Source organism: Octopus bimaculoides, chromosome 3 (genome assembly GCF_046866305.1).
Source record: "Octopus bimaculoides isolate indiv1 chromosome 3, ASM4686630v1, whole genome shotgun sequence".
In the NCBI taxonomy this organism is placed as follows: Eukaryota; Metazoa; Mollusca; class Cephalopoda; order Octopoda; family Octopodidae; genus Octopus; species Octopus bimaculoides.
The window spans coordinates 88,524,404-88,541,189 of NC_142930.1; the positions used below are offsets into that span (position 1 = coordinate 88,524,404).

The following is a 16,786-nucleotide window of genomic DNA, read 5'->3' on the forward strand; positions in this document are numbered from 1 at the left end:
GTGTGTGTGTGTGTGTACATACACTGAAACATACTTATACCCACATATAAACTCATATATAAATATATTTATAATATTAATAATTTATTCTTCTACTTGTTTTAGTTTTTGGACTATAGCCAAGCTGGAGCACCACCTTAAAGGGTTTTAGTAGAACAAATCAAAAACTCACACACATATGGAGACATATATATATATATATATATATATATATATATATATATATATATATATGATGGGCTTCTTTCAGTTTCCATCTACCAAATCAACTCATAAAGTTTTGGTTGATCTGAGGCTATAGTAGAAGACACTTGCCCAAGGGTGCCACATAGTGGGACTAAACCTGGAACCACATGGCTAGGAAGCAAACTTCTTACCACATTTGGTATTCAAGTGCCATTTTCTCCAGCTTGTTTAGTGCCTATGAGTTTGTATGTGAATATTATGTAATATATATTATATTAAATAATATACATTATATAAAATTTATTATATAATATATATCACATAATATATCAATACATACGTATGTGTACTTATAACTATATATTAATTGTACATTTCTGGACCTTGAATGCAGAAGATTTGAGAAGACTAGAAAGAAATGAAGCAAGCACACTCCAATTTATGTTCAATGTAAGTAAGCATGAAAGACAGTACAAATGTGCTGAGAGAAAAACTGAATACAGCAGGAATGAATCAGATGTAGTGTGTAAGAAAGAAGACTGCATTGGAATGGTCTTGTGATGTGTATGATTGAGTACAGGTGTATACAAAAGTGCTGATCATTTAATGGGGATGGAAGTTGCAAAGGAGGGAAGACAAAAGGACATGAGACTGATCTCAGGACCTTGAACCTCACAGAGTTGATGACAAAGAACCAGGATTTTTGATGATAGGCAGTTCTTGTAAAGACCCAACCATTTCAGCAAAACTAAATTCTGGTTCAGCTTCTTTGTAGTTTTACAAAAGATTAATACTTAAAACTCATTTATGATTAACTCTTTAGCATTTAAACTGGCCATATCTGGCCCAAATGTACTAATCTGTTTTATGTTCAAACCAGCCAGGTCCAGCCTCTCACACTTACCTTTCAATGTTGTTGTAAAAAAAAAAAAAACTACAACATCATTGAAATCTTTAAAGTATCAGACAATGCAAGATTAATTCAAAACAATTTGAATAAATAATCGTTAAATTTGACAGAGTAGTCTGAACACTAGTATCTTTTTCTATGGAGCCCAGTAGCCTGGAGGTGTTAGAGTTGATAACAGAGGCTTCCAATCCATCTAGATAAATTAGCAAAAACCAAAATGCCTTAACATCTTCACAACCAAGCAAGGATTCCATTTTATCATCTATAATGTAAATCCGTAAGCCATGTTTTACACCACCTACAGAATCTAGTGTTATATTGGCACAACCTTTGATTGGGAACAGTTGTTTTGTGCCATAAGGTGTGAATTTAGCATTGGTCAGGAGAAAGCTCACTGTCACAATTCATTCTCTTGAACTCATTAATGCTAATCAAAGTTTTACTACAGCCAGAATTGACTCGTTTGAATATCTCCCTGTCATTGACAAAGATTTGCAGAATTCCAATGTCCCTCGTCATATCTGAAGCTACAGATCTCACAAGTACACAACCAACATTATTGTTTATGTCACAGTTGCTGGAATCTGAGTCACTGTCATTTGAAGCATGATCCTTTATGTATGCTATCTCATGGACAGGCCTTTTCCTACTGCAAACCTTAACCTTTACAAAGTGTCCTGTTTCCCCAAAAGCTACACATTTTTTGCTCTTTTCTGGACATGACTCACTTTGATAAACCTTTGCTTTCTCATATCTACATTTGTTACAGGTAACTCTTTTGTTGTAGGTCAGACAAGGAGTTTTAAAGGAATGCACAGGCTCTGTTTGCAACACATTGGTTACTCACTTGTCAGTTGTCTCCACAGTACACCCTCGTCAAATGAACGTCTCATAATCAGGTCCTTCTTGTAGGGGCTTTTTTTCCAAAGGTGGAAGCATGAGGTTTGCATGGCAATGGCATCTCTGGCTGCACATTCTGGTTCATTCAACCTCTTCTACTGATATTATGATGGTTTTTTCTCCTTTTAACAAGATGAATACCACCTCCATCCAAGCTTGTTTGATGTATCCCCTTCATTTCCTCTCACCATTCCTATTTTATTTTGTTTCACCCTTTAAACCGTCACTAACATGTTACTCAAACTTTTCTCCCTCTTACAGTAATCACTAGAACTCCACCCACTTCTACTCATGTCTTCCCTATGTGTATTAACATGTATTGCAGATGTTCATACTGAACAACATCAACTGTTTCTACTTCACAAATCTAGGAGAGTTTGCAAAGTTCGCAGACTCCATGTAAATATGTAAAATATATAATTTCCATGAAAAATTTAGTTTAATATTTCTGAATTTAGGTGGATCTAGGATAATCTTTTGCACAAACATGCTTTTCCCATTTACCTCTTACAGACAATGGTATTCTCATAATATTCAGTTACACAGTTACTCTGAATGCAATAGAATTCCCAGAATAACAGGATGGGAAGTAAACTGTACTGAATATATACTCTCCCTTAACCAGATGTGTTAGATAAGAGACTGCAGCAGGACAAACTGCATTTTCAATCTTCCACGGTAAAAATAAAATAAAAATGTTACCAGCCCTAAAGTATATGTCATTATGTACTCAGAGCCCTTCTAGATCTTTATGTCAGTTCTGTGTCAGAATGATTAATATGTTAGAGAATCTCCTTTTTCTACAGTCAACTGAATTAAATCTTTTTTGACAATGAGAAGAAGCGAGCTTTAATAATTGAGATATTACTGAAATATAAAGCAGATATAAATCAATGTCATCATTTTAATATATGTTTGCCAAGCTAGCTTGATTCCCTTGGTCTATAATTCAAAATTGCTTCGAGCATCTTATTACTACCATTACAATCGCAAGGTCTGATATAACTACTATTTACCAACTACTTTGGTCTAAGTTTCTATCTAAACTCACAACAATTTCATTTTCCATGCACCCTCCATTAATATTGGTTTCAAATCTTAGCACAAATCCAGCAATTTTAGGGGAGGGGTAAGTGAATTACATCTACCCCAGTGTTCAACTGATACTTATTTTATTGACCCCAAAAGGATAAAAGGCAAAGTTGACCTCAGTGAAATTTGAACTCAGAACATAAAGACAGACAAAAAAAACCACTAAGCTAACATGCTGTCAATTCAGATAGCTCACCACTTTACCATCCATTAATATTAAACATCCATATTTCTGTAGTCATCTTTTCTGCAAAAAGCAGTTAATGGCCATGATGTCAAGTTACTTTCTGAATTAACTTGCACTCAAGCTTTCTCATTTTTGTACAACTATTGGATCATGCTTATTCCGCCAATTTGAACAGATCTTCAGGTACATTACTATATTCTTATACATATAGCTTAGACATCTATACAGAAGAAGTGATCAAGAAAATATCTTCTAATGGGGGACATAATAACATAGGCTTCTTCAACAACAGCAAGACATAATTACTATACATATCAAGGAAATAGTTTTATACTAGATCCTTCCTATACATGAACATCATGCAATTTAAACCTTTAAAATAACTACAGATAAAACTCATCACAAAGTCTGATTCTGGCACTTCATCAGTTACAATGATAAGTGTTTCTTTGATTATATCTCAAGTATCATATGCATATCATTATCATCATCATCATCAAGATTCCTTAACTGATGTAGCCAGTTGCTAGGGTGCCACTCTAGATACATTCATAGTTAGTCATTACCACAGGTTCGCTGTGTTGTGACCTGTCCAGTCCTTGATGTTTTTGGATCAGGATTTTCTGTTTGATCTCTTTTAGCCACCCTCAACTGTGCCCTGAAGAATGGTTTTAGACAGTGAGTTGTGGCAGAATACATGACCATACTAAGCAAGCTTCTGTCTTTTTACCTGCACAAGGAGTGGTTCTTGTCTGCATCTAAAATACATTTCTACTTCAGGAAGAAAACGCTTTAGTCCTTATGAACAGCTAAACAAAACTCAAGCAAAACTCACAATTGTAGTTTTACACATATAATACACAATATGAGGTTGTGCTGCTGCTATGTAGATTAATATCCTAGATCAGTGTTTCTCATAGGGAAGAGGAAGCTGTGATGATTGAAAAGGGGGAGAACAAATTATGTTTTATAAAATTTAGGTAGATTCCAACTTTATTTAACCCTACAGATACTGGTCTGCTTGAGACTACCCATGGTTCTATGATACAAACTTCATCTAAATTAAAATCTTCTATAAAATATTTATTTTTGATGGAAAGTTTTATATCTCAAATACTCGTTCAAGAACTACAAAGTTATTTTATTAAATGCTTTATCATTTTCAAATTAATTGAAATAAAGGCAGCATATTTCAATAGTAATATGGTTTTTGTCTTTTCATTAATAAAGATGGAGAGAAGTGCCAAAATATTTTACTTTTTTTTTAAGGATGTTTTAGAATTTGCCTGTTTGAGAAATACTTTTCTAATTTTAAAAACAGACCCTCCGATTGATTAGTGAAATCCACACACAAATCCATAAAAATTATGGGCTCACAAATGTATGGTTTCTTATATCTGCCTCTTTTACCACTATTACAATGGCTTAACTAAACTAGCAATACATACATCACAAACCATCTCTACTGATCTTAACTTCGACCACTACTTCCATATACACTAAATGCTTTTCCCAATCCTCCCCACAAGAACTGGAATTTGTATATGTATATTATATAGCAATATCGATTTCAAATTTTGGCACAAGGCCAGCAATTTCGGGGGAGGGGCTAAGTCAATTACATTGTCCCCCCCCCCCACACACACACACACACCCAGTACTCAACTGGTACTTATTTTATCAACCTCAAAAGGATGAAAGGCAAACTTGACCTCAGCGACATTTGAACTCAGAACATAAGGACAGACGAAATGCTGCTAAGCATTTTACCCTGTATGCTAACAATTCTGCCACCTTATATTTTATTGTAATATTATAGATATATATTCATTTGTAGTTTGCTTTATTTCACAAATTGTAAAATGTCTTCTACATCCAAAGGATTCAGGTAGCATTCTCAAAAGATCTGCTACCTACTCACAACAATAGGGTGAATTAAACTACACAGAGTTAAGTGTACTGCCCAAACACCCAGTTAATGTTTGAAGTAGATCTAACATTTAAACAAGCAATGCAATACTGTATACACTTAGCCATTTTACTTTTTTTTTTACTTTCATTTCATTTGGTTCTTTTATTAATCATTAATTTCAGTTGTTCCTTGCACTGAATTTTTTCTTCTTGTAATATTTTACCTGTAACTAAATGCTAAAATATTAAATAGGTAACAACTATTTATTTTGGATATATTTATGAAATCTGAGTGAAATTTTATCAATATAGAAGAAAATGAACAGATGACAATGATTAGGGAAGTGCTGATGATAGTTATCAGGGAGAGTGATTAAGAAATAGAAAAAAATCCAAAGAAAGGGAAAAAATCCATTTCAGTAATTTTCAAAAAAAAAAATAATAATATTAAAAAAAAATGAAAACTGGGTTAAGAAAATGATACACTATATTTATGAATAAAGACTGCACAGACTCAAGATTTAAACACATCTGATCATAACCTTTGAACAAATATTAAAATCAATAGACATTAAAATTTTAGCTACTTATTGATTGCCTCTAACACTTTATTTTCTTCTTAGGTGAAGTTAATCCTCCAATTTATTAGATAATATAATCATATCAGAAAATAGATTATAGATAACTAAAAAAAAAAAAAAAAGAAATTATCAAATTATTGAGAAAGAATCAGAATTTATAAATAATCAAAATATTTAATGTTTCCATTTTGGGCGGAGGGGTCCTATAATTAGTCAGATAAATTACGAAAAACAGAACTTATGGATTCATGGTATCATCCTGGTCTGGCAGGATGGTTGGAATATGCTATAGAGCTTACAATCTGAATTACAATTTGAATTATTTGTGTTCTGAATTAAAATTTGTGTTCTGAATTAAAATTTCACAAAAGTCAAATTTGCCTATCATTCTTCTAGACTAAATTATATTTGTACCAATTAAGGAATGGATTCTATAAGATTAGTGGCCTTGTGCCAAATCTGGAAATTAATATTTTGTTAATACAAACATTTACAAAATTATCCATGGATATCTTATTTCAAATAAATGATTATAATGGAAATATTCAAATATTCATTAGTCTAGGTTCAATATAAGAAAAATATAAATTAAATGATAAATTAGGTCTTATGGATTTAATATCTGATTTGTGTTATAGCTTTTTTTTAAACACAATGATAAAGTAGAATTGTTACAAATGAGTAATTAAACAGAATGGTTAATAAATATTTGCCATGATTTTTTCGAAACATATTTTCTAGATAAAATGTTCAATGGTTTATCATATTTGAGATGTTGGCAGGATGATTAATATTTTTAGCAATCACTTATTTTCTATTATGGTTAAGGTTCTTTTCTCTATACACTTCATAGATCATCTATCATCACATGTGTGAATGCCTAAATATTTGGTTCCAACTCCTTAAACTAAATTCTCATAAGATTTTTCTTCCTTTATCTTTACATCAGTTAATCTCACTTCTTTATAAACATTCACACCTCATGTTTCCTCATTCTTACTGTTCATTGACATTCATTGACCATATTCGCACCACAGCCATAATCTTGTATACTGCACATGATACTGAACATACTCAAGTCATTTAAATCATTTAAGTGGTTAGATCTTTGCCAATTGTGTTGTAGTTACCCATGACACCAAATGTACTTAATATCTGACATCATCAAATCTCTTGCTAACTTTTACATTAGTTTCCTTTTATTCATATCCTTTCAACCCCATAAATCTATATTTATGAGAAGCAAATATATTAGATTATTCCCAAGTTGGACATTTTTCTATAGTCACAAACTTATTCCATTAGAGTTCCTGCCTGTCTTTCTAATCCAATAGAGACAATTATTGAGAAACATTATCTAAAACATTTTGAGTTTCTGACTCTCATCAAGGACTACAACTCCTGTTCCATAAAACATACCTTTTTTTTTTTTTAATTTCATCTGTAAATATTTAGAAGATAATATTAATTTATATTGTCCCACTGAGTCAAATCTAGATGACTGTCATTTTCTAGCAAGGATAAAATGGATGTTTCAGCAAATTTAGATTTTTGTACATGAATTAATAGAGCTATTGCTCTTATAACTGGAGGTTTCTTAATGTTAAGCACTCAACTGTGAAGTAATGGTAATAATACATTTTACAGTCAGATAGGTAGAAGCAAGTAATGTCTAACTTTATCCAGAACCTTAATATCAAAACCAATATGCTCCAATAGTTTTAATACTATTCATTTTAGACAGGGTTTGAGAAAGTATAATTATTTATCAGTTTCTGATAATTTGGTGTTTATTTCTTTTTCAGATTTAGAATTATATTTATGCTTCCTGGGTCTATAATACATTCCACAATTTAATATTTTGCATAAGATATTGTGTCATGGGTCTTTAACTTAATAGCTATTAAACCATGCACATCAATTGGTGAATCAATCACTCATAAAAAAAGCATTAAAAAAAAGCATTAAAAAAAAAGCATTAAAAAAAAGGAAAGCAACCAAACCCACAAATCCTGTCAAGCTATATTTTCATGTATTACCATTCCTTTTAAAATTGAACGTAACAATCCACTAATTCAATACCCTCCCAAAATACAAAACATTACAGATTTTTCTAATTACAATTATAAAATCTACAGATATTACTATTTTTGTTTAGTTTCCTTTAAAATGTAGTACTTACTTTAAAATTAGTCTGTCTACAATTGCAATCTATAAAATAAGTAGAAATATTTTTATAGATGCATCAACACTTGGCACTTTAATTTTTACATACTTCACCCAAATGTGTGAAAATATTTTCCATTCTTTACCCAGAAGTAGTAAGCACTAATTATGGAAAAATAAACATTGAAAAATATGGTTCAAAATATGAAAAACATTGACAATAGCTATTAAGCTGATTCATTCAACTTCAAAATTCTAAAATAAACCTTTCTTTGTATTGATTCAGAACACTATATTCTAAACTTAAAATAACTAGCTTTTCCTGGCTTGCACTGCTGACATGAATGCACAGTTAGAATGGTTGAAAGAACTGTATTAGCATACTACAGCCAATTCATCATTTTCCATCTCCCTTCTCTTTACCATCATAATCAAAGACAATTTCAAATGTAAGTGTAAATAAATTTTGAAGTAAATAATTTATAACGGATACAAGATTGAAACAGACTGTTGAAGTTCATGTAATATTAGTCAGCTTTCATCCACAAATCTCAAGATATCCCCTACTTTAAAACATTTTAGAAAATTCTTGAGATGTATTCTAGTATATTCCAATTCCATTAAATTTACAAGTAGTGAATGAACGAACTGAAATCTTAATAACACATCAAATATTTTCCCTTCTCTAAGAATCAACACCGCACCAAATATCTGATGTGTTCACATCTTCATAGCAAATTCCCTATTGAAAAATATGTAGAAAAATAATAGTTTATTAGTTTTCAGAAAGTACTTTATTCAAATTTTAATATATATATATATATATATATATATATATATATATATATATATATATATATATATATATATATATATATATATATATATATATATAGCCCCAAAAGGGGAAACTAAATGATAAACGATAAAACTATTAAATGTAATTATAGCGTCACAAAAAAGAAAAAAATTATAGTAGGCAGAATTAAATTACTACAAACACACAAAATGGGTTCATAATTTTTCCAACACATTTCAAAGATTACAAGAAATATTTTAATGAATGACAACTCAAAAAAACATCTATCATGTATAAATCACAAACATAAGCACGAAAATTAAAGAAACTTATTACGAGAAAGGAAGTGAAAACGTTTGTTCGATATCACCATAAAACTGAGAAATGCATAACGATAACAAGTTTTGCAATTCAAGGGCAATAATACAGTATTTTGTTTTACAGAGTTATTTCCCTTGTATAGTATTCTTTGCAAATTTAAATTCTTTGCAATTGACAATGAGCAATGTTTTCATATTTAATTCACTGGTAATAAACAGTTTAAGGAATATGAAATTATCTAAATTCGGAAGCTTTCCTAAACAAATTAATCTGATTGCCTACAGTTTCTATTTGCAGATTCAACAATGCTTTAATACATATTAAAAAATTATCAGTTATTTTTTTAATGAAAATTTGTGAAATATTGAATTAATAAATAAATAGGTTATATATTTCAGGCATTTGATTTTTTTCAGTGGTAATAAGAAAACTTAAAACTAAACATATCTAGAAATTTAGATAGTAATATTGTAGACAACTAGAAACCATGACCACAGTCACTAAAGAAGCTTTCAGTACAACTGAAACAAGAAAGACTTTTAGGGCTCTTTGGAATACTCTAAAATGAAGTCAGAACATTAGAAAATTGACACCATCAAAGTGGAGTGCTGGTCGTAGATGATATATATAGGAAAACAACAAAATCAGACTTTACACATAAATATGTCAGCAGAATGCATAATTATTGCTTAAAATAACCTTCAAAATTTGACAAACATATTTATATAACATCAAAATTATTTCTAGGCGTGTTGGTCAAATAAAGACCCCAGGAGAGTAAAGATATGACAGTATGGTTATAGTGATTACGATCATATTGCTTTTATCATAATAATTATACTGAAATATTATTCTAAGCATACAACTTTTATTTCCTATAATTAAATGTACATTGATTTTAGAAAGTTGAAAATTGAAATTGATTACAACATAAATTTAACTCCCAAAGAGTTATTATACTCTTTACTCTCTTTTACTCTTTTACTTGTTTCAGTCATTTGACTGCGGCCATGCTGGAGCACTGCCTTTTAGTCGAGAAAATCGACCCCAGGACTTATTCTTTGGAAGCCTAGTACTTATTCTATCGGTCTCTTTTGCCAAACCGCTAAGTTACGGGGATGTAAACACACCAACATCGGTTGTCAAGCGATACTGGGGGGACAAAAACAGACACACAAACATATATATACACACATACCTATATATATATATATATATATATATATATATATATATATATACGATGGGCTTCTTTCAGTTTCCGTCTACCAAATCCACTCACAAGGCTTTGGTCGGCCCGAGGCTATAGTAGAAGACACTTGCTCAAGGTGCCACGCAGTGGGACTGAACCTGGAACCATGTGGTTGGTAAGCAAGCTGCTTACCACACAGCCACTCCTGTGCCTATGTCAACAAGATACCATAAAGTAAAAGTATCTAGTTGAATTCTTACTGCAAAATTCACCACACAATACAAATTGACAAATTACATAAGACATCTAAAAACTGGCTTTGTGTTTTATCATAAGCAATTTTTGCAAACTGAAGAGTTGCTGCAAATAACACAGAACCACTCGTTATTTTATGATGTATTGTTTGATATCTCACCACAACAATGACTGGCATTTTTACTATTAATATGTTCCAGCAGATTCAAATGCAAATGTGTTGTGTTTTGTAAAGGAGAACAACTTATCCTTTAAGGCAATTAGCATAAAGGGACTCTAAATATCAGTGTTTCAACACTGCTCAGAATTGCTAAATCATGGAAAAACTACCTGCATCAGTAGTTGGTTATTGGGACACTAGTCGTCAAAATTTTCCCACTTCCTAAAATTCACCAACAGTGCACCTGATGCCCCCTCTTGTGTATGTGTGTGTGTGTTTTAATAACTCATTCACTGTTCCCTTCCTGTGCATTATTTTATGTAGTGTTCATGCACCTTTGGCTACTTTTCTGATGAATTGTAATGCACCTGAGCACTGTATATGATCATTTCATCATATATAAAAGCACACTAGACTAATGAATTTAACAAGAGATTGTGGCTCTTGTTTATAACTTCAGCAAACAAATTATTTGCTGAAGTATGCCAACCAATAATAAATGCACAGTGAACAGTTTGATATCTCCTTATTCTGAATTTCATATTCCAAAGTCAATAAAATATGTACCAGTAACACACTGAGGGTTATTCAACTGAATCTGTTCATTCCTTTCAAAAACTGACATTATGCATATTCAAATATGTTTACTATTATAGATTCTTTATTTATTATTTGAGGTTTATTACCCCTCAGAGTGGAGGCGCAATGGCCCAGTGGTTAGGGCAGCAGACTCGCAGTCATAGGATTGCGGTTTCAATTCCCAGACCGGGCGTTGTGAGTGTTTATTGAACAAAAACACCTAAAAAGCTCCACGAAACTCTGGCAGGGGATGGTGGTGAACCCTGCTGTACTCTTTCACCACAACTTTCTCTTACTTCCAGTTTCTGTTGTGCCTGTAATTCAAAGGGTCAGCCTTGTCACACTGAATATCCCCGAGAACTACGTTAAGGGTACACATGTCAGTGGAGTGCTCAGCCACTTGCACGTTAATTTCACGAGCAGGCTGTTCCATTGATCGGATCAACTGGAACCCTCGACGTCATAAGCGACGGAGTGCCAACAACAACAACCCCTCAGAACATAAGTTCTAATACATACTTTATAAAATTCACTTTTTATATATACAAGAAACATATTTGCAATCCAATTAACAAAATTTCTTTGCATGAATTTACCATGAATTTTCATCATTATGCAATTTTTAATGTCACCAAGATATTTACCAATAATGTTTATTGATCAATCATTTTATATTAGGCCCTTTACACATAGATTACAGACATTATTTCCCAAACACCTAGAATGTAAGTAATTGATACTAATTCACTCAATACATTCCTTACTGCTGCTTCTTCAATATTCCCTACTTCTCATCTCCATACATTTCAAACTTTCAGAAAAATTGAAAATGTTTTGTTTTGTTTTTTTTCTTTTTTGTTTTGTTTTGTTTTTTTAACTACTGGTTTATCATTATTTTTTTCATCTTTCTATTTTATCCTGCAGTTAATTTTCCTTCTATATATATTTTTCTTTGCTCATTAATCACTATGTCTAGCTCCTTATGTCACTATCACACATACTGACAACCTGACAGAAGTGTTATTTCCAACCGTAATGAACTCAATTGTTGCCTTTGCAAAATAGCGTGACATGTTTACAAACTCCTTTTTCAAGTAAGGAATAGATTATAGCTAAGTTAAACCCCGAATTCATTAAATGATATCTTACACATATTTAACTTTATTTTATTTTTATCATACACTCATTTCCAATTCTCATGCATATTTTTCAAACATTTTTATATTTTCTGAGAGAAATTATTATTAGAGTAATAAAAATTGACTATATTTGCATTTGTATGCACTTTCTGTTTTGGTTTCCTTTTTTAAAGTTGCACAGTGTTTTAATCAGTATTGTCTCCAGCTATCATTAAAACAATAACATAGTGGATTAAAACAACTTCTACAACACTAACATGGTGGATAAAATAACTAAAACTCAGTTATAAACTTTGAAATAGATGGTGGTAATCCTAACTCTACATTCCAAATGTACAAAAAAACATGCCACCTGAAGATTATCTGTGATTATACCTATCAAAATCTAGTGTCACACAAAATGCTTAAATGAAGTTAATAGCACAAGTCTTTAATAATGCTTTCTACTATTTTTTTCCCTACTCGTAGGAATGGTTTTCTAAGAACTGCTTCTCTCAAATAATCATTACCACAGTCACCTCTTTTATTTAATTTTGTCTTGGTTATCTTCAGCTACAAAATTAGAACCTTTCTCCTTCTATATATTTAACACATCAAGAACAACAGTTGTCCATTTTATACACAACAACTAACACTTAATGAAATGTAAGTGCAGCTCAACACTAATCAATACTTAATCAGCACTGATTATAACATAAAAGCAGTTCAACATTAACCAATAATTAGCCAACATGAAGATAACCCAATACCTAACTTTTACTGATTAGATCTTGATAGTTCATACAATGACTTACAAAGGTGCATTATAACACTTAATATACCTAACACACCCACATCTCTAATTTGGGCTATAGTAACTGAATTCTTATCAATTTTCTATACACACACACACACACACGTGCAAACAAACACACCACACACACACACACGTGCAAACACACACACCACACACACACACACATGCAGACTAAGCATAGAAATATCTTACTAGCTACTGGTATATTGTGGTCCCAACTAATGATAAGCAATTTAGTTGCAGCTATTTGATTTTAGTTCCTTTGAATGAAACCAGAGGAAAAGGGGTAATATAACAACAAATGAACTTTTTGACTTTAGGCTTCAAAAATAAGAAGATAAAAAAAAAAAAGAATATAGTGATAAATCCATTCTTCACCTGTTAAATTTGCTAGCTGCATAGAATTTTGTCAACTTATTTATGGCCCAATCAGCTTGCAAAAGTCAAACCAATTTTTTTTCATCATCCATCATAATACTGAACACAAAGATTACACCAAACATCAAGTATTAAATAAGCTGTCTTATCTGTATGATGTATGCATTCATAAATAAAGGTATTTAAACTAACCTTATCAGTAGATGTTTTATCAATTATATATGTAGCTGCTGCTATAAGGCTGACTACTAAGAACATCTTATTATTTGTAACCGATAAAAATTTTTCTCTGAAAATAAGATATATACATGTTTCTTAGGAAGCAATACATTTTGAAAAATTACAAAAATAACAATATAATAAAGGATAAAATAAAACAATGAACAGTCTAGACCAATGATTCCCCAGGGGATCCTACTATTCCCTCAGGAATTATGAAAGCCTCAAAAGGGGTACTGATAGGCAAAAGAGTGGTATGGGACATTGGAAGGTAAATGGTAGCGAGGGAGGAATGGAGCAGAAAATACAAATTCATAGTTGCTTGTAAAACTGTCAACCGCATTAACAGTGATAGTATGATCTTATTGAAAGAATAATACAAAAAAGATTATATTGATAATAATATAATCTTTTACAGATATAACCATGGCAAAAACCAAAGAAGAAATGCCAGCAGAAAAGTATTGAATATTTAAAGATATGATTTTATTCCATTACCAAAATCTATTACCAATTTGTATGATTTGTCAAAAAGTGTTTTCCAATAAGAAACCTTCAAGATTAAAAAAGTACTTGAAAAAATTCATCCAATAAGACAAATAATGATTTATTTTAATTTTAAAGTATTTTGAGACCAGTTTGCAAATGGTTAAAATTACCTAATATGTTTTCATCAACATTAATGCAAGAAAATTATAGTTTATGTACCTCTTACATAATATCATTATTGATTGCCAAATCCAGAAAACCACAAAGAATCAATCCTTGCAGTTGCTAGTGGGGTTCTATATACTTATGCTGTACAACCAGTGCCTGACATAATCAATGAAATTCCTTGGAACAAATACTACAAAAAAATGAAAAATTGATGAACTGGGCAAAAATGTGGAAGATACATTATGCAATTGTTTTGAGGACTGCCTGAGTTTTGTTACAACTGAATCAATTCTACCAAAATATAAATAAATTAAACTTTATTGTGAGCTTACATTCTGTTTCATCATCATTGTTTAACGTCCGCTTTCCATGCTAGCATGGGTTGGACGATTTGACTGAGGACTGGTAAACCAGATGGCTAAACCAGGTTCCAATCTGATTTGACAGAGTTTCTACAGCTGGATGCCCTTCCTAACGCCAACCACTCCGAGAGTGTAGTGAGTGCTTTTATGTGCTACTGGCATGAAGGCCAGTCAGGAGGTACTGGAGAAAACAACTCAGGTGTTATTAGCCAGATATTTGAAAATAGATACTAAAAGAGGGTCAGCATTTTTTGTTGTAAAATGTTGGGTTTTTTTTTTTATTTAAAGAAATGACTTTTACAAATCTGACACTGCAACTGATGGAACTCCAGTGATGATGGGCCACTACTGTACATTATTTTCACATTAAAGTAAGTCAGTGCTAAAGATAGTGAAAGTGCACTGCAATGATACATCAACAATATTTAATTGCAAAAACTCTTAGTGATCATTTACACTATTCATTGAAATATGACATCACAACAATTATAAAATGAGAAACAATGTTTCAATGACATCATATTTAGTAGAATGTATATTTAATTCCATTAAAGACATTTTAGCAAAAACTAAAACTGACTACAAATAGTCAAATAGTGAGATTTAACAGTGCAACATGCTAATATTGAGCAGGCATACAAAAAACTAATCTCATCACATCAAGTCCCTCTTTCACAATAATAAATCAAAAATGGTCTTTAGGATATTGTTAATAAGACTCAATCTCTTAAATTCTGAAGTTTTACAGACAAAATTTAAGCTATTATAGAACTTTCTTCCTTTTTGTTTCTCATTTGGGTTTTTGTCTGTTTGTTTGTTCCTTTAAAGTTTTATATTATAAATATGCTTCAGCTCTGTTGCAATTAATTAATTTTATACTTACATGAGAATAATAAATCTGCTTTTTTAATACTGCACTCTATTACCAACAAATTTCTTTAGATATACATATATAAATATTCTGAGTAGAGCTTTGTAAGGATAAAATAAAGCACTCTTATGAAGTATTAATTTAAAGAAACCTTGTTTTTACATCAATACTCTAAATCAACAAAATAGCACTCTAAAACATTCAACAATACCTGGTACCTTACTACTCAACCAGATTATACACAAGATACCATCTTTGAACAGAGACCAACTATAACTGTCATCTTAAGACCTTAAGCCAATGGACATTTTTCCTGAAAATATTTTACCACAAAATTCATGTATACAATGACTTTAAAATCTGAAACTATTATGTTGAAAACAAAGCAGGAAACATTTAATCAGTGTTGATGAATTTATATTAATAAAAACAATTTATAGTAATAGATAAAGAACTCACAGAGAAAACTCAAAGATTACCAAATATGTTCAGAAACTGAATTATCACAATTAAACAGAGATGTGTGCCAAGTAACCTAAGTGAAAGGAACATGCAGAAAAGGAAGACTGAGAAAAGCATAGGAAGAACTGTGAAGACAGAGTTCAGGAAGATGAACTTCGTGAAGGAGATGACAAAGAACACAAGTGGCAATATGCTGTGTTGGGGAAGAACCGTCCAACCCAAGCAAGTATTAAGAAAAAAATGGATGTAAGGTAATATATATATGTAGTAATTTACCTTTCTGATTCAGTGAACTGTTGTTGACCAGTTACTCTTTTAAACAGCTGATTATAAGCAGTTTTGTGTTCTAAATACACAAGATCCATTATTTTTACAGATATCATATGAAGAATTTTTGTATCTAAATCTGGAAATTCAAAACCTTATGAATAAAAGAAAAAAATGTAAAAAAATCTTAGTATTTATAATAACTTCAGATTGCAAGAAAAAATAAATTGTAATATATAATGTGAATAGTATTAAAAAATGACATACATTCTAATATTCTTTTCTATATTGTTAATAGTTTATTTAACAATAGTTAATGTGACAACTTAGGTAAGTATCCTCTGACACAGTCTTGCATTGATAAATGCTTTGTGAGTGAAATTTGGCAGTGAAAAC

At 31.3% G+C, this 16,786-nt stretch overlaps 1 protein-coding gene across 1 annotated transcript in view; it reads right to left on the bottom strand.

Annotated features, from left to right (window-relative positions):
* LOC106876009 (cyclin N-terminal domain-containing protein 1) overlaps positions 1–16,786 on the bottom strand; it is a 93,530-nt gene that overhangs the window by 48,950 nt on the left and 27,794 nt on the right. The window contains exons 6-7 of the mRNA XM_014924373.3: positions 16,400–16,544; positions 13,745–13,841 (exon numbers count right to left, since the gene is read on the bottom strand). Of these exons, the coding sequence (XP_014779859.1) occupies positions 13,745–13,841; positions 16,400–16,544 (242 nt within the window). The remainder of the gene's footprint in view (positions 1–13,744; positions 13,842–16,399; positions 16,545–16,786) is intronic.